Source organism: Meriones unguiculatus, chromosome 11, assembly GCF_030254825.1.
Source record: "Meriones unguiculatus strain TT.TT164.6M chromosome 11, Bangor_MerUng_6.1, whole genome shotgun sequence".
In the NCBI taxonomy this organism is placed as follows: Eukaryota; Metazoa; Chordata; class Mammalia; order Rodentia; family Muridae; genus Meriones; species Meriones unguiculatus.
This window is the reverse complement of record NC_083359.1, coordinates 84,391,777-84,416,100: the sequence shown is the minus strand read 5'-3', so window position 1 is coordinate 84,416,100 and position 24,324 is coordinate 84,391,777. Positions and strand designations below refer to the sequence as shown.

Genomic DNA, 24,324 nt, shown 5'->3' with positions numbered 1-24,324 from the left:
CAGAGGGAAAGGGAGCCAGAGAGGGTGTCCCTCCAAAGCACTTACGTGTAAACTGAGCAAAGGAAAGTGAGCTGCACAGAGTCAATTTGCTGGCTTGCAAAACAGGTACTGGAGTTTGAATTCCTGTTTACTGCTCATTCCATTCCATCAATGGCTTTACCACAGCTGTGTTGTGTTATAGCCAGTCAGTGTTTTGGATCCTATTAGATGCTATGTACTCAGTACCACATCCCTAAATGTTCAGTGTGAGTATAGATTTTTTTTTTCTCCTCCTTCCACCAAAGCCACAATAGAGCTCACGTAGACCTGGTAGAAAGTGTGAATGTTCTGGGTTGGACTGTTTATTCTTTTTTTTTAAAATTTAGTTTACATCCCAATCATATCCCCTTCCCTTGTCTCTTTCCGGTCCCACCCTCCCTCCTTTTTACCCCCATCTCCTTCCTTTAGTCCCCAGAAACGGGAAGCCCTCCTTCTTTACCAACTGGCCACAGGCTATCAAGCCTCTTGAGGAATGCCTGCACCCTTTTCCTCTGTGGCCTGGCCAGGCTGCCCACCTGGGGGAAGTGATCCAAGAGCATACACTGGAGTCCATGTCAGAAACAGCCCCCGGTTCCCTTACTCAGGATTTGTTCTTTTATGTTGGGGCTTTATGAGATTCTCAGCAGTAGTCTGAGGAAAGTGGTTTCTGCTTTAGAATTGGGACTAAGAGTACTCATGCCACTAGCATTGGGATCTTTACGCTTGGACATACCACACAGTTGGCTCCATTTTCTACATCTTTCCAGTCAACAAGAAACCCACGAGCAGCACACTTCCTCTCATGTAATCCCTTGTCTGAAAAACATAACTTTGCCTCCCTCCCCAGCATGCCTTGACCTCTACCTTCTCTTCTCGACTTTTTCCTGGGTAAATTCTTTTGCTCTGTTCTGTTGGGAACTTTGCTGGAATCTTTGTTGCAGTCCATTTATGCGCTCTGAGAAACACTGGGTGTTTTTTCCTAGACATTCTAGAATCTAGATATATAACCTAGCATCTAGAATCTAGATGCTCAGTGTGGAGAAATAAAATACTAGCAAACTTTTCTTTAAACTACACCAAGGTTATGGTACTTCAGTTTCTTTTGTGTATAGCACTGGGTGAGTCCAAACCCCAGTACAGAAACAGGGACACAGGGGAAACACAAAGGCCTCATACCTGCACAGGCCCCACCAAGAAGGCCCAGGTAATATGGGAGGAAGGCAAAGCAGCCATGTCAGTCTTGACTGTTCAAAATCTCAGTGGTTATCACCCAGAAACAGTGGTAACCGTGTTAGCTGAGACCAGCATGGGCATTCTGAATTAGAAGGTAGCTGTGAATCTTTTATTTTCTGTTTTATATTGGCTCTTTCCTGGTGCGTAGATCTCAGAGAGGAATGTATCACAGTATTCCAGCAGTTATGAAAAGATAACATGAAGTGCAGCCGGATTGAGGTCCAGAAGGGATGTGGTTAAGACTTGTCAAGCTATTAAAAGACATTTATAAGTAGAAATCCCTCGCTCAGAGATTCTTATGCACATAACTTTCTGGCGAAGAAAAAAATGATGAACTTATTCAGCCATTTGTGCTAGAGGTTAGTGGCCCTTCATTTATATGCAAATTAGTCTAAAAGCTAGGAAAACCTATAACATTTTAAATATTCCACACCAGGGGCTTACACTAAGAGTCTTTGTCAAATAAAATGAGTTCTCACAGATCTGCTTTGAGCTAGTTTGCCTCCAAGCACAGTCTCTCTCAGAGGAAGGAAACAGTAAAGTTCTCACACAGAGAGAAAACGTTTACCACTCAGTAAAAATCCCTGGGCCTTGCTGTATGAAAGCTTTAATTTAGCTCAGCTCACTGCTCCATGAGGTAATTTAGAGTGCCAATAAAAGGAGATTATTTTTGGACTGCGAATCTGCCTGGCACATTCTTTGAACTTAATAGAGCTAAATAAAGCTATCCAAACTCGCGTGATTTTTGGAGAAGGTCATCCACACAGGATATTCCTGTGATAGTTGTTACGTACACAGCAGAGCAAACACGAAAAAGAGAGATTAGCAGCCATACACATGAATAGACCCGCTTCTTAAACATACATTAACTGGAAGAGATAGGAAGGCAAAGTAGCCAGCAGATACTAGAGCACCCACACAGGACGATATGGAAGGGGCAGAGGGAATGACATAGGCCCCAGTATAGAGCAGCCATGCTTTAGCTTTGGCTGTGGAGGGGAGCTGCCTTTTACCGGGGTAGCTGCTTCACCTCCTTAAACCTCAGTCACTTTGCTGCAATAGAAAGCGGTCTTCCCTGAAGGGTCGTAATGGAGTCTGAGCCTCTTAGCATGTGTTAAAGCTTCCTGAAAACCATCAGACATGTTAGTCTGGGTGACTTTCCTCGCCAACGTTAACGGTCTCTACTTCCTTCTGCCAATAACTCTGTGAGACAAGCTCACCCCAGAAAATGAGAGAAGACTAGAGATAAAGGAGGAAAGAAGATATCTGTTCTTGGATCACTCAGAGATGAACACTTTTAATATGTTGATTCCTTTCCTTATGGATTTTTGGCTGGATATTGTTTTATATAGTGAAGACTGTACATCCATGTAACTTTGAAGACTCTATAGGTATCACAGCATCCCTTCATAAAGCATTTGTGGAGGTAACTTTCAGCACTACATGCTCCCCTGCATTGTCAGGCTTGCCTTTACCCCTGTGTCTATCATCTGGATTATTATGTCCTCAATATCCCTTGAACACTACATGCCAAACTGTGCAGAAGTGGTTTGTACACATTGCTTTCCTTCCCTCCTTCCTTGGGCATTATTAATGTTGGAATGCTTAGTTAAATATGATCAAAATGAGTGAGAACATTAAAGAGAATTACAGTTAAGATGTATCTGTCATTGTGGGAGAGATACTTCAGGATCATTCAAACTAACCAGCTTCCAGCAGTGTGTCAAGAACCCTGATCATGAGCTTCTTTGTAAAACTGACGCTAATAGGTATATCTATTTGTCCATCTGCTATCTTTCTATCTGTTTCTTGAGAAAAAAATAATCTATTATCATTACATAAGCAGTTAAGAAAAAAGATATTGTTTAATAAGCTGAAAAAGTACAAAACCAACTATTTCAAAATTTTCTCTTCTGGAGGCCTTAAAAATCATTTTAAGGTAGGTGTTCATGTGACCGTGTGTTAATTATTGATAGTCACCACTCAGGGATTGGGGGGGTTAATTAGAATCAATCATAGTCAACACTTTTTTGTTCATTCAAATCAGCTATTCTCTCTAGCGTCTCGGAGCAGTTGAGAGAAAGCACCCTATTAATTCACTAACTTCCAGAAACCGGTCTGTGCTTTATTTCCACCATCAGAATACATTTAGAGCAAAACCAGAAAGAGAACCAGGATTCTGCCAGATACACAGCGCTCACCTCTTTGCTGGTCCCCCAGTGTCAGCTAGCCAAGGTAAAGGGAGAAAACAAGCGAGCGAGTCAGTCCTAGCTGTAGGGGGAGAGTGGAATGGATGGGCCAGAGGGTCTCCAGAGAAGGGGCCCCTGGCTGTTCCCTCTCCAATCCAATCCTCCTTTCTGCCAAGTCTGTGTGATTCCTTGTGCGGTGTTGATGGTCCGTAATCCTTTGTCAGGGTAATTGACAGCGAAGTCTGCGCTTTTGCAGCTAATGATAAATAGGGCTTTTAAAGGTTGTAATTTCTTGTTTAACCGATGCCAGTTGCAAATACTTTGTGCTGAGAAATAATTCCTCTCTGCCAAATAAAATACAGTGGACGTCTGTGGTGTGTTTTTCAGCTTATTGTTAGTCGCAGATCGCCTGACAGAGCACTTTCTACACAGGAGATAAATGCCAGGCTGACCAGCTGCCAACTTCAGCACAGAAAAGACTTTTCATATGAAAGGAAAAGACAGTGTTGTTTCTCTAAAAAACATTAATAAAGTTTCTTCCCACTTATGTTTTTAACCTTTAACAAAACCCTTTCAGAAGTAAAATGCTTTAGTCCCTTGCAGTGAGGGTTCTCTGAGGGTTGACAAGTTTTCCGAGTTGCCTACTAGTTCAGACGCTCGCATTTGCCCAAAGCACCTTCGCACAAGGGCCAAGAAGACACTCCATAGGCAGCTCACAGAATGCTGGGGGACTCTGGGGTATAGAGAGGAGGAAAGATTTTCCCAAGGGCCTGCCCACTGCTAGATAGAATATAAGGTGACAAGGAATGGTGCTTAGGAAATCAATAGTAGAGGCAGGATCCCTTGGCTCAACGGGAAAAAGCTTGTTTAGATTAAATTATTATTACTACTCCCCCACATGCCGAGAAGTGCCAGCATGTCTCACAATATAAATAGGATTCCAAGGGCTTTTGCACACATGTCTGTTAGGATATTTGAATGTCAGTGACGCTGGCAGCTTGAAAACATCCTGTGGCCATTTTTTTTAAAGGAAATGAATTGCCATATCTGATTTTATGGTTTTGGAAATTATTATTATTATTTTTACGAATCAGATTGCTTACAGTAAGACACTCTAGGAGCCCAGGAAGTTTGCTAAGTCTCAGGTGGCAAGGAACGCCCAGCTGGGTTAGAGCTGTTGATGACTTGTGTGATCATTTGTGGCTTATAGAGGTGAATGCGGGCCTGGAGGAGATGTATCTGGACCATTTGGGAAATCTTTCAGATCTTCTTTGTATTAAAAAAAAATTACATGCCTTTTGAGTCTTGAGTTTATACTTTGCTCTTCCAGTGATATAGATGCAGGTATACTTCATAGGCCGGGATGCCACGTGACTTTGGAGGTTTCAAAACAGAGCAGGACAGAAGAGAAGATGGGAGATGATGAGGAGGCCAAGGTAGATACTTGGGGATTAGAGAGGCAGAAACATGCTGAGCATTCAAGCAGCAGGACACAGTACATTGCGGGCTCCTAGTCTTAGCACAGAGGCATCCGTCGCCTCATTACCAGACAAATCTAACTTCCGCACAGGCACTGTGCTCTTGTGTGAAAGGCAAAGTGCTTGGGTGACTATCTCCCCCACTGGAAACCCATACTGACTTCCCTGCACTGAACAGTGGAATCTAAAAGCCTGGGAGTGCTGTAAAGAGCTCACTGCCACCCACCTCTGCTTCTTCCATCTCTTCTTTTCTCAAAGCTCCCAAACTCCCAGGGCCTGCAACACTGGAAAGCCACAGGCTTGTCTCTTACTGGGGCTGTGCTTTTGGTAACCTTACTTCTCTGAATCTAAAATTAGGACAGTGACACCCTCTTAGGATATAAATGAGATACAAATAAATTTTAGCAATGAGTCACGCTGCTTTTTGATCACTCTGCTCTACTCATTATGAATAATTTCCCCTCCCCCAATTAGTCAAAATAGGTAATTTTTTCTTTGAAAATGCAATTCAATTAGTTCCTCTTTTCTATGACTCTTTTCTACTATCCAGCCTCATCTATAAAGTTGATCCCTGTGTGTCAACTTTATAGTATTACTTCTACTTAAACTCATTTGTTGAAGTTACTTGCCGATGTTTTTTATTTTTCTCCACTGCTAAACTGTGAACACCCTGTTGGAGAAAACTTATGTTTCATAATTACCGACCAATTATTGTTCATTAAATATAAGTTATAACAATCAGAAAGAAAACACAAGATAGGAAATCTAAATTGAGATTTTTTTTTTTTGCTGCTTAATTTGAATTCCACCAGTTGCAAGCTCATATAAAGCGTGAGGGTAAACTCAGTTTAATCTGTGGGCATCTGATTGTTTCATCTCTATTCAAAGCGGATGGTTTCCTTGTATTTCTCAAACATCATCGTTTCAGAGATTACTAACTTTTCTTGCTAAAACTTCTAAGGAGTAGGAGAATTTTTAAGAACCATCTACGACGTGGATTTATTAGACTTTTCTGTACGGGGCTGGTACTATGTAATGGATGTTTTAGGAGGGAGCAGACCTACACTTCTGCTAAATAAATGTAATTTTCTTTATACAAAAGGACAAATCATGGAGCTAAATGATCTAATTTCATAAACATGGGGCTAACTGGTCCTAAGATAAAGGCTATTCTTTATGATATGTTGATATAAAATGCCAGTGTTTGATTTGTTTTCTTGTGTTTCCCATTGTTTATTATACCTCTGTGAATGTGAACACACTCTCTCCATATATATATGTGTATATATATATATATATATATGATTGAGGTGAAGACAGTCCAATATGTCTCTCCCATACATGGCGCTAGGAGAGTATTTCCAACAATATGGGGACTTAAGAAGACAGAGGTTGTAGCATATGATTTATGATGCTATGTGTGATGCTAGGTAATAGATCTGTGCAATTTATCTTGTTCCCATGATCAGATTTATGTTCCTACAACTCAAAGAAAGGTTTGTAATGTGAATTAGAAGAGGGATAGAAATATAGGCCAGAAATTGACTTCTCAAAGGCAAACAGAATATGTACAAACATTTCTTAGAGGAAATATGTCTGAAGAAAATCATATGATCACACCCTGATCAGATGAAGAAGGCTTATATATCTATGTCGGTTTCTGGGTTAAAATGACATCCAATAGACTCAGAAAAAAATCCTATCTACTGAAAGAATGCCTTCTTTCCATCCCTCCCTCTCTTTCCTTCTCTTCCTTTGAGTTTTCTCCTGTTTTGAGACCGGGTTTTAATGTGCAGAATGCTCTTGAATCTCCAATCCTCTTGCTTCTACCTCTCAAGTGTTGGCATTAGAGGCACATTTTGCCACATCCAGCTTCTTCGATTTCGCGTTAGTTCTTAGGAATGTAATTGTATAGCTTTGGGGTTCTTTCAAAATCATTGAGTCCTTAATATTACATAGAGAAAAGCATTTCAGAACTTGGGTGCCATAGCTGAATTGACAGTTGCCTGTCTTCAGCTAGGATACTCACATGAACCTCACAAAATTACCCTTAAGAATGTTTAGGGTTTGTTTTCTTTTTGTTAATTAATGCACTTGGGCTCAAGAAGACTGAATTTGCTGAAGTGACAGATCCAGTCTGGTCCTAAGGGCCAGAAAACATGCTACAATGTGCTAAACCATTTCAATCAAATACCAACTCAAAGAGAAAAATAGGAGTTGGGAACAAGAAAAGAAAATGTTTATTGTTGTTTTGTCATCTGTATGGGTGTTTTCCCTGAATGTATGTCTGTGACCACAGAGGCCAGAGGTGGGCATCAGATCCCCCGGGACTGGAGTTACAGGCAGTTGTGAGTTAGCACGTGTGTGCTGGGAATCAGACCCAGGTCATCTGGAAGAACAGCCAATGCCCTAATGCACTGAACCAGCACTCCAGTGCCACCACCCCTCCCAGCTAAATTTAATTTAAAACTAGAAATAATAAACCTACTCATTGGCTAATTTTTCCAAAAATATTACCAGGTGCTACTGTTCTCTGCAACTAATTAGATAAATGTGACTTTGCTAAGTCGCACTAAAATGTACTAATTGGTCATTTTTGGGTTGAAATTGTATTAAGTGCTCTTCTGTTATACCAGAACCATTTAGAATATAAATGGAATAACACATGTGAGGTGTTTTATGATCTCTGGAAGCAAGGACCTACAGAAACCTGACCTGTCAAATGCTCAGAAGTTGAGAACACAATTCCATTATGCTCTGCTGATGGAATTCTCTTCTAACCATCTTAATAATGGAGTGGGGGATGTAGATCCCTACTTGTTTTTCTGAGATTCAAAATCTTGAGGCTGTGGTTACCCTTTGGCTGAAGACCATAAAAAAAAAAAAACATACTCCAGATAGTCAGTATATCCATTGGTGTAGCTGCTGCCTAGGAAGGAATTGATTTATTGGCTACGGGTCCAGGGAGCGATGGTCTGGGGCTGTCTGCAAACTTGCCTTCCGAGCTGTCTCATTTTCCTTGAGGACTCTTGAGAAGCAGGACAGCCTTCAGAAAGCCCGTGACATACACGTTACTCATGTTCTTCGTCCTCAGGTGTGACGATCGATCTTGGAGAGACTCACCTTCTTGATTGTCATAAGCGGGAAAAACTCAGCAGGTCGGCATGTGTGTCGTGCTCCATGAACAAACATTTTTCTAATATTAACTGTTTGACTTTCAAATTGAATTTGGAGAATAAATTGTTTTTCTCAGTCTTCTCTTGGAAGAGGCATCAGTGTGGAATCTAGCAGGTCTTTATTCTGCTGTGAGTGGATGCTTTATGCCATTATTTTTCCAGTTCTGACCAAAACCCACTCTTTTTCTAAAGAGACCCATAAAACTTCCACAGTGGCTGAGTTCAGAACTTCAAAATATATGCCACAAATGGCTCCAAAGGTGCATATATCATTTGGGTTCTAGTGGAACTGGGACAGTCTCAATGTCAATGTATAAACACTCAGATTTTAGAGGAAGGAGGTTTTTTTTTTCCTCTTTGTGATTCATCTTCTATGGCTCCATTACCTTTCTTTTCTTTTCCATGCTTGAATTGTACAGTGATTTAAGAGCCCATTGATGTGGTACTTGGTCATGCCAACCGGTGCAATGTGCCAGTTGGCTTCACTCTGGAACCCTACATACTCTGCCTTGCTTTATTTAAATTTCAAACATCTGAAATATCTATTTAAACGGTCTTTTGTTTTGAAGCTATGTCCAGCTGGCAGTGACATATGAGCCATTATCTGGGAACTCCCACCAGAAACCAATATGTCAAAGTGAGTTACCAGATATAGTTATACCGGACCAGGTAATGATGCTAGGTCTCAGCAGCCTTAGCGGGCTATGCAGACAGCCCAAATAAGTAAATCTTTCACAATACAGAATTTCTGGGCCTTTCTACCACGGGCAATTGGATCTGCTCTGAGTTACTATATTTATAGCACTGTTGTTACTAGTTCAGCTGTGGGTTTTCTGAACACATACACACACATAGGCATATACACACACATCCATACACACACATGCACACACACCCGCTGAGTCCATTTCATGCTGCTCTTATGTTTACATGTTTAATGCTGACTATTTGGGCTGGGATCACCTATGGGGGGGGAGGTGGAGGCTAAGCTGGGCGGTGCTGGTTCATGCCTTTAACCACAGCATGTGGGAGGCAGAGGCAGGCAGATCTCTGAGTTTGAGCACAGCCTGGTCTACAGAGTAAGTTCCAGGGCAGCTGAGGCTATACAGAGAAACCCTGTCTCAAATCAATAGTAATAATATTTTTCTAAAAGTAATTGAAAAGTTGAAAGTTTTATAGAGATACTGAAGCCGAGAAAAGGCCCAAGGATATGGAAAGAAAAATGTGTGGCACAGGACCACTCTGGAAACCGACGGCAAGGGAAGTCCCAGTGGCCACTGAAATGGTGACATACTCTCCTAGTTACCACTTTCTTTTCAATCAGTAAAGCCTTTAATTATGGCCATCCTCTACCCTGGCTTTCTCCTGCTGTGAATTGGGACAGCATGGCTTCCTTCCACCAGCTTTCAGATGCCGGGGTGTGGACATGTGGTCATGATGTGAGTCACAGTGACACACAGGTCACTGCAGGCAGACAGGATCATCTACTAATAAGGACTTCTTTGGGATGCTTAAAGCCAGAGCACATGACTCGGTGGAAATAAGATTATCCCACAGAGTTTGGGGAATTTTGCCCAAATTTAACTTTCTTTTTCTCGTATGACCTTAGTGCATCAACTTCCTTCCTAGTTAAGACACTCAGAAATAAATCCCCAGGAAGAGACTGTCACATTGTTAAGGTTAGCTATGGTTGCCAGGCACATTGGGTCTCTCCCTTAATGCTCAGGTGACATCTCAGTCCTGTTCCCTTGCCTACTGCTGGCTCTGCTGTCCGTTAAGTCAAACGGATATATCTTGTCTGCTGTTACTCTTCCAGTTGATGGACTTGCAATTTTGCCTCTCAAATCTACATAAAATCCTCCGAGAGCAGACTGTATGTCCTACCCCTCTGTATCCAAAAAGCCCATTTTCCCAATTGGCAACGGAAAATTGGTAGAAATTTGGGCTGATGGTGAAGGGATGGGAAGGTCATGATGGGCTGATTTTGACCACAGTTAGTGTCATTAACTTTAGGCTTGGTCTTCAGTGTTTGATGGAGACCGTTGGCAGCAAGGCTTATGCTCTGTCACCGATGGGAAGGAGGTGACGCACGGTGGAAGACTCGAAAGTGGTATACGGTTCCTTTTAGTTAAGCTAGAGACAGGGCAACTGACTTCCTTGTCTAGACAATAATTGTACATGATCTATTTCTTATAAAATAACATTCATATCACTTTCAATCTGGAGATTTATCCCTGTGGGACCGGTTTGGCATTCAGGTATTTGTCAATCACTCAGGATTTCCCCAAGCGTGCTAATTACAGTGCAGCCCTCATACAATTTATAAGCCAGCCAATGATTTTCTTGAAAACACACACACACACACACACACACACACACACTGCCATTAGGAGAGCATAATTTGGTTGTCATCTAGAACAAAAAAAAAAAAATCTTTCTATCTGGCTAGGTACCCGAATTATAAAAACAAGCCTATGACCCCACCATGAGATGCTGGTGGCCCTGCAGGCTGATGCTGCAGACTTGGCCCTGAATTTGACTCCGTTTTGCAACCCATGCTCAATTCTCACAATTACCAATGGTAAATTGCTAAAACCCAATATGTTTTGAAGCAAAAAGCAACAATGTATAGCTAGTAGTTACAATTGGAATCCTCTAAAAGTACTTGAGTGAATTCTTTGTGTCAAAGCAAGGCTCCCACAGTAAATGCCTATCCCCACCCCACCTCTACCTCCAACCCAGTCCATGGGCTGTAGCTCTAACAGTCAATGTGAAACATTTGAAGGTCAGGTCTTGAAGCACTAATTAGGTTCAGATGAGGTCACGAGGGTGGAGTCCTCAGGATAGAGTGTGATCCTTGTTACCTGTTACAGTTTGTTAACTTTGTATCCCTGTTGTACTCCCGCTCCCTCATTTCCTCCCAATCCCATCCTCCCTCCCTCCTCTCCTCCCTGCCCCTCTCTAAGTCCACTGATTAGGGAGGACCTCCTCCCCTTTCATCTGACCCTGCTTTATCAGGTATCATCAGGACTGGCTGCAGAGTCCTCCTCTGTGGCCTAGCAAGGCTGCTCCTCCCTCGGGGAGGGGAGGGTGGTCAAAGAGCCCACTATGGAGTTCATGTCAGAAACAGTCCCTGTTCCCCTTATTAGGGTACCCACTGTTACTTTTAAGGAACTGAATTGGCTCACTCTCTAAAGCTCCCCAGTTTTCAGGTTGTGAGAGATAAGTTTGTGTTCTGGAGCTCCCAGTCTACGGGACTCCATCGTGGCAACCTGAAATGACTGAGATACAACTGAGATAGATTTTACATATGAATTAAAACCCAGAGATGTTATGGAGTACTGTCCATTTCCCTCCCTAGCAAAAAAAAAAAAAAAAAAAAAAAAAACAAAAAAAAAAAAAAACAAAAAAAAAAAAACAAAAACAAGAAACAGGAGTTCTGAACTGGGAGCCGCTATATGTACTTTTACTTTTCTTGTTCTTTGGGGAGATTCTTAATTTTGTTTACTTAAACATTATTTTTAAATATCAGACTTCTTATGTTGGGCACATTAGCATCCTCCTGTCTTCCGATTATTTTGGTATCGAAGACCAGCATAACCACCCAGAGCAGCTTAATCTCCTGTTGAGACTTCCTTGTTTACTGACAGATATTGAGAGCCCTTCTCTCTGTGTTTATTGTGATGGACGATGGCTCACTGCTAGATGCTAGAAACATCTTCTCCCTTCAATCTAAAATAAAAACATGCGAGGCAGTATAACTCAAGTTCTATTCTAAGAGTTCATATACCTTGTGATTATTACTGTTGTTTTTAGCCAATGAGAAGGGCACTCTCTGTTTCATTAGTCCTGTCCATCCAAGAGCTGAGTTCATTCATTAACTATGGACATCTCACTCATGTTAGTCTGCTCTCCTGAGCGGTTTTCTTAAGCCTGTTTTTAACCAGCTTTTATATCGTTTTAAAATATAACAAAAAGAAAAGAATCATCTTAAAAAATGACCTGAGGCAGGTCGAGCCACTTGATACTGCCATTCCTATTGGTAATGTCACAGTTGCTGGTAAGCCTTTCTTCAAGTGGAAGCAGTCTCTAGGAAGGAAGACTGTCACCAGAGGAAGCAGGAAGACACCTTATCCAGTGCTGTCCCTGGAGGGAATGGTCACCTCAGGGGACCACACACCCGGAACACTGAAAGTTTAGAAAGCTCTTAAAATCTGATTCACATTTTACTCTTTTCCTAGAATTTTGCCTTACTGGTTTCTTTCTTTTCCTTAAAAAAAAGATAATCTTTTGGAATTTCCCAAAATGCTCAGACATTTAAAGAGAGAGAGAGAGAGAGAGAGAGAGAGAGAGAGAGGAAGAAATAAAAGTCACGAAGTAAATATTGAGTAATGTGACTTTTAGTTTTTAGACATGTGGCAACCAAATTAGTTAACACAAAGCAAATGAGCTGAGAATAATTGAATTTTCACAGCCTGTGTTTAGCCTTTGACTTCCTTCTTTTTCCTGTGTTTTCAAAAAACACTAATTTCTGGTGCGATTGCTTACAAAAAGTTATGTTTTTTTAACCAATTTGAGTGTTTGATATTTGAATATTTCTTTTCAAAAGTGAATTTTAGAATGAAAAATTGGCTCAGTAGAAAGCCAAGGATTAACTAACAGCAGAAGAGAGTCCCCAGTGGGGTGTCTGGGGCAAATTTCGGGTTTTCTCATGCTTTGTTGGGTCTACCACCAAGTCTTACTTCCTACTTGTTCTTAAGCTTCTATGAGTGAGTCTTCTTAGCTCACGGCCTCATCTACACACTCATCACATTTGATCAAGCATTAGTTACCATGTCTGAAGCGTCTTCTGACTTCCCCTGTGGTTTTTTTGTGATAGTAACAGGGAGCAGAGGGCAAAGGGAGCAAACAGCACAGCAGCTTTGACTAGTCCATTTCCAAGGAGAAACCCCAGTGACTGTAGCAGCGCGAAGGCTCACAAATGCCCCTGCGGCCACTCTCAAATGCCCTCTGTGCCCAACTGACTGCCTGGGATTTGTTCCTGTAGGTCCTGGGCAGCCTTGAGAAGTAAAGCCTTTTCTCTATTCTGTTGTTTTGAAAAAAGGCTCAGAGAAGTGAATCACATTGTCCAAGGCCACAGATAATAATGGGCAGGGCCTCAGGAAAACACAGTTATCTTGGATTCTAAGCTGCTAAGCTTTCTGCTCTCTTCCACCATATCCCCTTCCGTTATAGTGAGGCAAATCTCATCAAGGATTCTTTTTTTGAAAGCCAGCCCACAGCTTAAATAGCCTCTGGGTAGCCAACCCAGGCGTGCCACGGGGGCAATGCAGATAGGTCCACATACATGGAAGCAAGCCAGATCCTCAGCCTTAGCCAAATGTGGAATTGTTCATGACAGAGAGCACTCACCATCGGGAAGGTGGAAGGCGGAAACCAGCTCCATCTTTAAGGCATAGCATTCCGCAGCTCTCTACAGTTCCCCCTTTTTGTTTTAGACGCATCAGGCAAGAGTAGAGGTCTGATCTCTGATATTAGAAATAAATTGGGACTTTGTACAGATGTTCATTTAGGTGTCATCCACCCAAAGAGCATCAGACCCGTCAGATACCTTTTTCTCAGAGGCGGGACCTGGGGCATCAACCCGCATGCAATCAGACATGCTCTTCTCTGGGTTCAAAGCGGCTGACCCTGAGTGCAGTGCTTAGCCTTGCATCCTGAGCGTATCATTTTAGCTTTTTATGGTATCCAACCATGCTTGGGGCGAATGTCCTGCTTCAATGGCTGTAAAGGCCTGAATGATCATGGCTGCATCACACTGTTGTGAGACTCTAATCTTGCATATATACCACAGGCAAACCAAGGAGACCAACACCAGAAGGCCTGCTAACACTCATCAAGGATTCTTATTTCCTTCTTTGTTATTCTTTATTTTTTCCTAATATTTCCCATAGAGAAACTGAGGGTAGTGTACATATCTTAAACCACATCCTTATGTCTCTGTCGAAAAGAAGGTATTCTACCCAGTAACACAATGCCTAGCATTTGTTGTTGTTGTTACTTGGTGGTGCTGGAGAGCCAATCCAGAGCCTTGTGCGTAGCCTACACAGCCCCAAAAGGAGATAAAGGTTCTGATCTAACACCGCCTAGGAAGGTTTGCTTGCACTGCATTCTCTCAGGAGTTCTGGTCAGGGATGCCTTCAGAGACACATCCTGAGAGTTAAGGCACATAAAAGTGATATGGACTGTTTTAGCGCTATGGAAATACATTTGCCTTACAGAGCTGAAAGAAAATAGAGATGATGAGAGATTTAAAGCAATACCAACCGCCACGTTAAGGTACCTCACTGTTTTAAGTACTTTCTGTTTCAAAGGAAGGTCGGCTGTAATGAAAAAGCTAAGCTTTGAGACTGTCCACAGAACCACAGGCTCACCTTTAAAGAACCATTAAAAAATAACCTTCTTTTTTTTTTTTTTTTTTCAATGCAGTTTATTCAGGAACCTTGAACAATCATTTGACCCTGGGGAAAGCCAGCCCACAGCTTAAATAGCCTCTGGGTAGCCAACCCAGGCGTGCCACGGGGGCAATGCAGATAGGTCCACATACATGGAAGCAAGCCAGATCCTCAGCCTTAGCCAAATGTGGAATTGTTCGTGACAGAGAGCACTCACCATCGGGAAGGTGGAAGGCAGAAACCAGCTCCATCTTTAAGGCACAGCATTCCGCAGCTCTCTACAGTTCCCCCTTTTTGTTTTAGACGCATCAGGCAAGAGTAGAGGTCTGATCTCTGATATTAGAAATATAGCAGGCCTTCTGGTGTTGGTCTCCTTGGTTTGCCTGTGGTATATATGCAAGATTAGAGTCTCACAACAGTGTGATGCAGCCATGATCATTCAGGCCTTTACAGCCATTGAAGCAGGACATTCGCCCCAAGCATGGTTGGATACCATAAAAAGCTAAAATGTTACGCTCAGGATGCGAGGCTAAGCACTGCACTCAGGGCCAGCCGCTTTGGACCCAGAGAAGAGCATGTCTGACTGCATGCGGGTTGATACCCCAGGTCCCGCCTCTGAGAAAAAGGTATCTGACGGGTCTGATGCTCTTTGGGTGGATGACACCTAAATGAACATCGGTACAAAAAATAACCTTCTTAAAAGATTTATTAAGTGTGTGTGTGTGTCTGTGTGCCTGTGCTTTTTGAGTCCACATATGAACATGTGGAGGCCATAAGAGGACATCAGATTCCCTGAAGCTCAAGGGCGCTGATGAGTGGTTATGAGCTACCTGGTGTGGGGACTGAGAACTGTGGCCCTGTTCATAAAGACTACGTGCTGTCTACCACGGAGCCATCTTTTCAGCCCTTTCCCCCAGTTCCCTTTCCTTTAGAATATTCTTTTTTTCTCTAAAGAACAATCACATTTTACATGTTTGATATTATTTTTAAAGACTTAGATGGATGCCTAAGCATCCAAAAGCATGCCGACTTGATAAGCAAAGGAAAGCTTACACATGCCTAATTTCACCATACAGTGGGCCCGGCAGGTCGAAAGTGATCCTTGACCATGACTGACCAGTTGTATATTTGTCATCGACCCAGTCTTGCTGCACCGTGGACAAGGTTCACTGGTGGAGGACCCTGAAAGTAGCATGCTGTTGAGAAAGGGTTGACATGCTGCTAAGTCTGGCTTTGGTCATTATGATAACTAAGCTCCATTTACATTGCCGACCATGTTTCCAGGTAAGTGGTCCCTGAGCCACATATCAGAGCACGTATTAGAAGGATGCTGTACCAATTTCAGTTAAAGCTAAGGGTACCCAAAGAAATGCAAACGAACACCACAGTTGTGTTTCACTGCTTTTCATAGGCTTGGCAATCAAAGCAAAACAGTTTTTAGTGGCTTTTGCAATTATACTTCCTTTCAATTTTCTAAAGGTTACAGGGCCTGAACCACACAAATCCCATTAAAGTAAGTAGCTGTTGTGCAATATAAATTGCTTTGAAAACATTCTTCAATGCCCATAAAGTGATCAGCGGTCTGCACTTCAGATCCGCTTGCCTGCCATGATTTCAACCCAGAGACAGACGACACACTTTGATGTGGCGGTTGGTTCTGCTACCGAAGTTGGCATTTTATCTTCTTGCATCAGATTTCTTCCCAAATTGATGTGACTCAGGCATAGGAAGCACATTTTTTGCTGCGATTTTCTTCCTAAAATATGTTTTTTACTCTACCTTTAAATTATGCTGGGCCGACCCTTGATCTGGGACCTCCAATGTTCCTCCTCCTGGAGGCAGCACAGCAGAATGTCAGAGAATGCGTGGGGGATGCAAGGTCTTAGTGGGTAGAGGTTACCACAGCCCCCTGGGCCTGATGCTTGAAGGGATCACTCTCTGCTTTCTTCACCCTACCTCCAGGGTAATGTCAGCAGCCTAACACAGAGTTCGGAGTGAGCTTTTATGCTATAGCCAGAGTGAGCGCCATTTTCTCTTCCATGCACAGTCTGTCTGTCTTGCAAGGGTTCTGGCCCGGGTTTCTCATGAAGCTATGCTAGCGACACTGTGACCCACTGAAAACACTCTTTTTTTTAAGCGTTTCTGTCTTGTATGTGGTCCTGATTATTATTGCACATGCATTTTTGAAGATGCTTTTCATAGAAAAGATGAAAACAGAAAACTGAGCTCTGCGTTCACAAAGGAACAAGACCCCAAGGCTTTTCCTGTGTCTAAATCTGAAAGAGACTCATTATAAAAGGTTTATTTTTTTTCCTTTTGTATTTAAAATTATCCAGAAACAAAGGCAGCCCTGACCTAATTAGTTGCTTTGCACTGTTAAAAAGAATCTGAATTCAGGAACCACTGAGCCCTTTAGGCATGAGGGCTCTAATTCTAGGTCTTGCTTCTACATGACAGTATAGGTCTAACTCTTCCAACTTTTATTGTCAGCTCGTCTATGCTGCCTATATCTCCTCTGTAATAATGATTGGATGCACAAAGGCAAGAAAATACCTTCCTAGAAAGAACTGGACCATATTTTTTTTTTACATAGCATTTGATAAAATAAGAACATTTATATGGAGATTTAAGAAGGGCTAGCTAGGTTAACCTGGACTGAAACTATTGTCCAAGACTTAATGCAGGAAGTAAAATGTGAGATGTGCTTCCTAGGGCATACTGATTTTAATGTGTCCCTTAAAATGAAAGAGAAGTGTGCCCATGTGTTTCCAGGGAAAAGAAGATGGAAGATGGCATGTAGGGAGGCAACTGAAAAGAAAAACACAGAACACCTGACCCAAACAGCCACTCAAGATGAACATATGGGCATTCTGGCTGGAATAGTCTATGACACAGTGATTCTTATTCACAGAGCTGCCTTATAATATTTTTATAACAGCTAGCACGATCAAACATTTCCCTTGAGTGATTTTCCTTGCTGATGCCTTCTTGTTCTTCCCTCGCGCAGCGTGTCTGTTGCCATGTTCACTTAAGAATGGAGTAGGATTAGGTGTCCTGGCCCCCAGCCTTGTCTAGAAACCTCACATTTTCCTTGTTAGAGCTCAGGCAAATCACCTTGTCCTTCTAGGTCCCTTACCTCATCTGCAGAACGAGACGGTTGGGTTAGATAACTTCTTGCACTTTATTGGTTGCCAGAATTTTATGATTCATGATTCCAAGTGAGACTGCACCTGTCAATAAAGCCAGCATAGTCATCACATCAAGAAAGTAGCAGTAACTACACACTGGGAATGTACTTAAACATCAAATCTATAAAATCCACAACTACCTTGTATATTTTTTTTAAAAATTTGTTCACAATTCAGCATTATTCTGAAGCTTTATGAATCCTGACCCTGTCAGGATGATAAAGAACGATGTCTGTCCCATCGAGTCAGTTGGAGATTAGCGCCTTTGGACCACATAGTTTGAAATTAGCCTTCACTGTCCTAACAGAAAGAGGACTCTCCCGCCGGGAAAAACACTCACTGCTTTTTTCCCCTTGTGTTCAAGCAGAGCCCCAATCCTGACAAATGTATTTATCACACGTTCTTCAAGTGCCCTGAGTTTGTAAACTTCAGCAGTGTTTATTTATCCTCTCCTGCTGTGGAAGACACTGTACCCAATCCTGTTCTTCAACAGCAGGGAAATCTCTCAGGCTGCGAGCAGTGAGCAAAGACAGATGAGCCAAAGGGCTGCCGCTCAAGCTGTCTCTGCTGCCTACTTATTGTCTCTTTCCATTTGCCTTGGGTTCTGAAGGACATTTGCCAGAGCTGGACTCCTGAGACCTTTGTTACTTGAATGTCTTTTCTCACCTTCAACATGATCCGAACTGATGTTTTCATTTGTTAAAACCAACAAGAACATTCACTGGGAAACTCTTGCTGGAATCACTTCAGATCATCTTAGCTATTTATTCCCTGTCATAACCTGTAATCCTCCATTTCCCTTACTCCCACGTCGGGGGACTTGGTGGTTTTAGAGTGGACAGTCAGCGGGGTCTCAGTGAACAGTGGGAGATTTCTAAGAACTACCGAGTGATTATGTGGCAGGTTGTAGTACTAAGAACAAGATGTAAAATACTCTTGATCTTGATCAGAGTTTGGCAGTGCAAACAGAAACAGGATTACAAAGCAGAACAAAGGATTTGGAACTTGTGGTTATACAGGAGAAAGAATTCCGAGTGAAGAAAAATCAGAGTATTTACTTACTCTGGTGTTTTCTTTACATGACAAAAATATTAACTTGTGGTCTGATTGGTCTCACCTTTAGAAAAGTATAGAAGATAAGGATTTTTTTTTCAGATTCACATTTAATGGAAACATAAATTTCAGGATCAGACATTGTCTCAAAGTCACTGAAGACCAGAGATACTAGAAGAGTTAGTCATATGGAACTGCAAACAAGAAATCTAGGAGGGGTGACAATAAGAACAATACGAATGCTTCCAGACAATTGAACAGGGAGCTAAAGGATGTGCAGGCTAAAGGATGTTAGGTCCTACCCATTTGAGTTACAGTGTTGATGTTATTGCCAGCTACTTTTTCTAATAGGTAAACAGTGTCAGCTATTTTAGCCGGGATGTTCTAGGCCTGGAGAGATCATAGAAATTATGATTCAAATGGTTCCATCATCAAAATGTGGCTAATCTGAGGCTCTCAGTAGGGTGTGGCAGAGGCTCCCTCAGGGTGCTAAGTGTCAAAACCAAAAGGGACTGATCAATGGACTCATGCAGCAATCATGGAATGTTGGTCAGCATCTTCTCTCTTGAACCAATTGGATCAGACCTTCTTTTTTTTTTTTTCTTCTACAGAAACACTTTTCTGAGGACGAGAAGTTTCATGTTTCCTTTGGGGGGGGGATTCAGCCAGTGTTTATTGTATCTGGGTCTTTAATTACCAAGGGCAATATACAGTGTCTATTCTCAGTCCTGAAGGAGCCTAAGGGGGAAAAAGTCTCAGAGTTTAAAGACAGTAGCCTCAGCCATCAGTCTTCTAGAGATCTGCTCTGCAGGCATCCCCAGTTTCACTTGCAATTTGAACCCAAATATAAATCTAGAACAGGCTCTAATTTGTGTGTGTGTGTGTGTGTGTGTGTGTGTGTTTTGTGGTAACAACAACATTACAGCTGAGGTGAGTGTCTATAAGACAGCCCGATTCTTGCTAGTAGCTTTTTCTGAGAATGCTTTGTGTTTTCAGTCATGGGAAACCATGATTGGATCTGCTAGAAACACAGTGCCAAGAGCTTGTTTTTGTTGAGGATGGAACAAATATACAACTTCTCCTTTATCCTCACCTTTATTCCTTGTAGTTTAGCTTGAACTGAGCCTCTCTGGGCAGCATGTGCCACAAAAGAGTGTGTATGTATGGGAAGTTCAAGACTCTGGATAACGGTTTCATAGTTTTATTAGCCCAGCTGGTCAACCACTTGGTTTCCACAATCAATCATTCTTATCCTGGGGCTTGGTTAGGGTTTCAGGACAGGCCCATGTTACTCTCTGATGGGGCATTTTGCTCTCTGAATGACTGGCTAACCAAGATGGCTTTGGGATAATTCAGAGCAAACCCAAGATGGACCATGCAGGCAAAGCCTCAGAACTGAGGATTCCTGGCCCTTGCCAGCATTCATTTAAGAAAAAGGACATTTGATTCCAGTACCTTGCTAAGGATGTGAGCAAAAGAAGCAATCTCTCGTTAGAGATGGCAGTAAATACAGGCCACCTGGGACCTCTGGAGTGACCTCCATTCCTTATCACCAATTTCATTCCAGATGACCAGTTGAACTCAGAGGAGAAGAAGAAAAGAAAGCAACGGAGAAACAGGACGACCTTCAATAGCAGCCAGCTGCAGGCCTTGGAGCGTGTCTTTGAGAGGACACACTACCCAGATGCTTTTGTGAGAGAAGATCTTGCACGTCGGGTGAACCTCACTGAGGCCAGAGTGCAGGTAACTCATGCTTTGGATGGCATCCACCAAGTGTCCCTCCGCAGTGACACATCTCTGAAGATGGTTTATCAATACAAGTTGTAGGTTTGGGGCTGCAGCTGACACTGATACGGGTTGCAAATATAAAGTATGGCAACGGACTTCATATCTTTCATTGAGATGAATGGTACTTTTCAAAATTAAAGTGAATGCCTTTAGGGAGGGTAAAATATGCTGTAGGAAGGGCTATCTCTTTTGCACTGTTGTGAACCTTATGCATTGGTGTTTTATACACCACACACATAAGGGCCTGCTTCAGCATGCCATCTCTCAATTTGAACCCTAGAGTGGCCATAACCTTTAACTCACCCTCCCCTGAGCTTTCCTGTCCAGCTTGGGACAGTACCAACCTTGTTCTAAGTACTCATGATTATGAATGTTGATAAAGACTGGAGATGAATATTGAGAAATTGAGTTAAGAGCTTACTTAGAGTAGATAACTTCTTATAGTCTCCAATGTCCCTATGAAATAAAACAAGTTGAGAGAGGGCGAAGTAATGGTGGCTCCCTCAGTCAGAACAGGAGTGTGAAAAGACCTCCCACATGGGGAGACAAGAGCTTCTCCTCAAAGTTCTCCCAGGAGAGAAAAAAAAAATCAGTGCAATAATGCAAGAAAAGACATCTAAACCTCTCCTGTGGCCCCAAGGAAAACAAGACAGAACGTTGAGGGCACACGTCTGTGATGGCAGTCAGGGCTCAGATGAGCGCACCATAGCAACAGAGCATAGCTCCACACTGACATTTGGTCCTGTTCTCTCCATCCCTCCCTCCTCGCAGATCTGAAGCTAACCCCAGTGAATTAACTCTGCCCGGGTTGCTTTTCACACATTGCTATGAATTCCCTCTGCTTTTCTGACCCCCTCTACCTCCTATTTCCCCAACCTCAGCCTGCAGTGAAATGATGAACAACTTTAAATCAGTAACCCACACACGAAAGAGAAAGAAAGAAAGAAAAAAAAAAAAAGAAAGCAAAGCAAAGAAAGAAAACCACTTACAAAAACCATGCTCTCTGTTTGGGCATTTTATTTTCTAACTTTATTTTATTTTGATCTTTGTTTTTGTTTTTGTTTTAATTTTTGAGGGACACAGAAAGAGAGAACCTGAAGTTGGGTAGGAAAGGAGGTAGGGCAGATCTTGGAATAGTTGGAGGAAGGGAAAATATGATCAAACATATTTTGTGTAAAAAAATTAAATTAAATAGACTATTATCCCCTAGTATCTTATAGCACCATGTTGCTGTAGTACTCTGAACTTTAAAAAGCAAACATAGGTAGAGCAATGATGGAAACTGTTTAAAATATGGGGAAGGGTAACTTTTGAGTTGGGAGATTAATCTTGTCCAGTTTCAAGAGTTGAATGTCATGCACGGACATACATACGTGCATACATATACACATACCTACATACATCCATACACATACATGGTGGGAGAGGCAGGAAATGCCATCTCTGTCCCACCTGTGGTTCTATTATATATCTCTGTTTATCTTCCTTTCCTATGACACTACGAAGCAATGACTTCTATTGCCGTGAGCGTTTCCTGTCGGAGCGGCACAGAATTGTTGCTCTGTGACTTTATTATTTCTCCTTAAACTCCTGGCCTTTCCCAGACCAAACCAATCACCTAACTTGGGGACCCCATACTCAGGACATTTGTTACAACATGACATGTACTGTATTAAGTTATCTGTGGGACAACTCCCCTCGCTGGCTGGTAAAGTTCTTTCATATGGAGATAAGTTTTTTTTTTATTTATTATTATTTTTTTTTACTTTTTAAAATTTTTTTTTCAATGCAGTTTATTCAGGAACCTTGAACAATCATCTGACCCTGGGGAAAGCCAGCCCATAGCTTAAATAGCCTCTGGGTAGCCAACCCCAGCGTGCCACGTGGGCAATGCAGATAGGTCCACATACATGGAAGCAAGCCAGATCCTCAGCCTTAGCCAAATGCGGAGTTGTTTGTGACAGAGAGCACTCACCATCGGGAAGGTGGAAGGCGGAAACCAGCTCCATCTTTAAGGCGCGGCATTGCGCAGCTCTCTACAGTTCCCCCTTTTTGTTTTAGTCACATCAGGCAAGAGGAGATGTCTGATCTCTGATATTAGAAATAAATTGGGACTTTGTACCGATGTTCATTTAGGTGTCATCCACCCAAATACCTTTTGGAGATAAGTTTTATTCATCCTTGAAAATGTCATTTCTCCTCTTTTCCTCAAATGTTTATTGAGCTATTATGGATTCCATGACTTGATTCGCTTTGTTGGAGATAAATAAGACACTGAGAATCTTAAGGGTACCGTTGTGTTGTCTGAAACAGAGAAAAAGATGTGCAAACTATTGAATAATGATGGCATCATAAGCTGAATCCCACAGTAAAGGAATCTGCAAGTATTTTTGATAGAGTAGAGGAAAGAATGATCCACTCTGCCCGGAGAAAGGGAAGGGATTATGCCCTTATTAGCTGTACAATATGAACCAACACAAAACTCTTTCTGTAATCCTGTCAGTCACAGCTGACCAACCATGAGACAAAGTAACAGAGAAATTAAATAACATTTCGATGATAAATTTTCGGTATAGCATAGCTGTAGCATAGCTGGTACTTTTATCCAATTCTTTTAGACCTTATTGTCATTTGCCTTCTACTATTAACACTTGACAGAGGACTGGATGTTACAATAAAATCTTGGATTTGATACCTGGACACAGAGAAAAAAATACTTGCAGGTGTACCTGTCACTAGCTGTCTTGGACGCTAACAGGCTACCCCCCATCTCTTGAGATATACAAACAAATGTCTTCCAGTTGAATTCTCAGGGTTTGTGCCTGTGTTTTTCTTCTGAGAGTGTCTTTTATAGAACCCAAAATAGGTTTTCACTGTCTGGTTCAATATGTTGGAAGTGCTGGAACCTTTAGCCAGGAGCCAGTGTACAGATGCCCCCTCGAGGGGACAGGGGTGTCTTTGAAGATCTGCCTTCCATTAGTTTGGTCTCTGGAATACCCATTTGATTGGACTACCATAGGGGTTGCCAATTTGCCGGGGCACACTTTGGTAGTTCTTTTTCTTCTATTGCGTCCTTATTCCCCTGATGGTTTTTCCAGCACCTTTTCTTTTCCTTTCTTTTTTTTTTCTCCTTTCTTTTTCTTCTTTCTTTTGGTCTTTTGAGACAGGGTTTCTATGTGTATCCTTGGCTGTCCTAAACTTATTTTGTGGACCAGGCCTGCCTGGAAGATCTGCCTGTCTCTGCCTCCTCCAGTGCTAGGATTATAGGTGAGTGCCACCATGCCCAGAATTCCTGCACCTTTTCTATGAATGACTTTCTTCTTAATCCTTGCCACAAGGTGTAGGGAGATAAAGTGTTTCCTTTAATTAATAAACACAAGGAAAGCTGATGAAAAATTCACACTTTGAAGAATCTTTAAACTTCCCTTAGAAAATCAATTATAACAATTGCCAACATTTTATGAAATTCTAAGTGTATTGAATATAGGTATAATAGCCTTCATAACCTACATTTAGTTGTTTTATGCATTATTAATTGATCCCATCTCTGGATTCTTAATTACTAGAAGTATTCCATGGTCTTCTTGTGCTGGGTCTTGTACATGCTAAGCTCTCCCCTGAAGTACTCCATAGACATGGAGGTTTAACTATGAATCACATTGCCATGGGGGAAGGATTTTACTGCAAGATTTCGATCGTTTTAGGAATGGTTCTGGACCCATCTTGTATCTTTCTCGGGGTGGCAT

The 24,324-nt window shown here is 42.0% G+C and overlaps 1 protein-coding gene across 3 annotated transcripts in view; it reads left to right on the top strand.

Moving 5' to 3' along the window:
- Window positions 1-24,324, top strand: part of Prrx1 (paired related homeobox 1) — a 95,695-nt gene that overhangs the window by 30,084 nt on the left and 41,287 nt on the right. For all 3 annotated transcript variants that reach the window (XM_060364596.1, XM_021638726.2, XM_021638727.2), the window contains exon 2: window positions 20,358-20,533. In XM_060364596.1, the coding sequence (XP_060220579.1) occupies window positions 20,358-20,533 (176 nt within the window). The remainder of the gene's footprint in view (window positions 1-20,357; window positions 20,534-24,324) is intronic.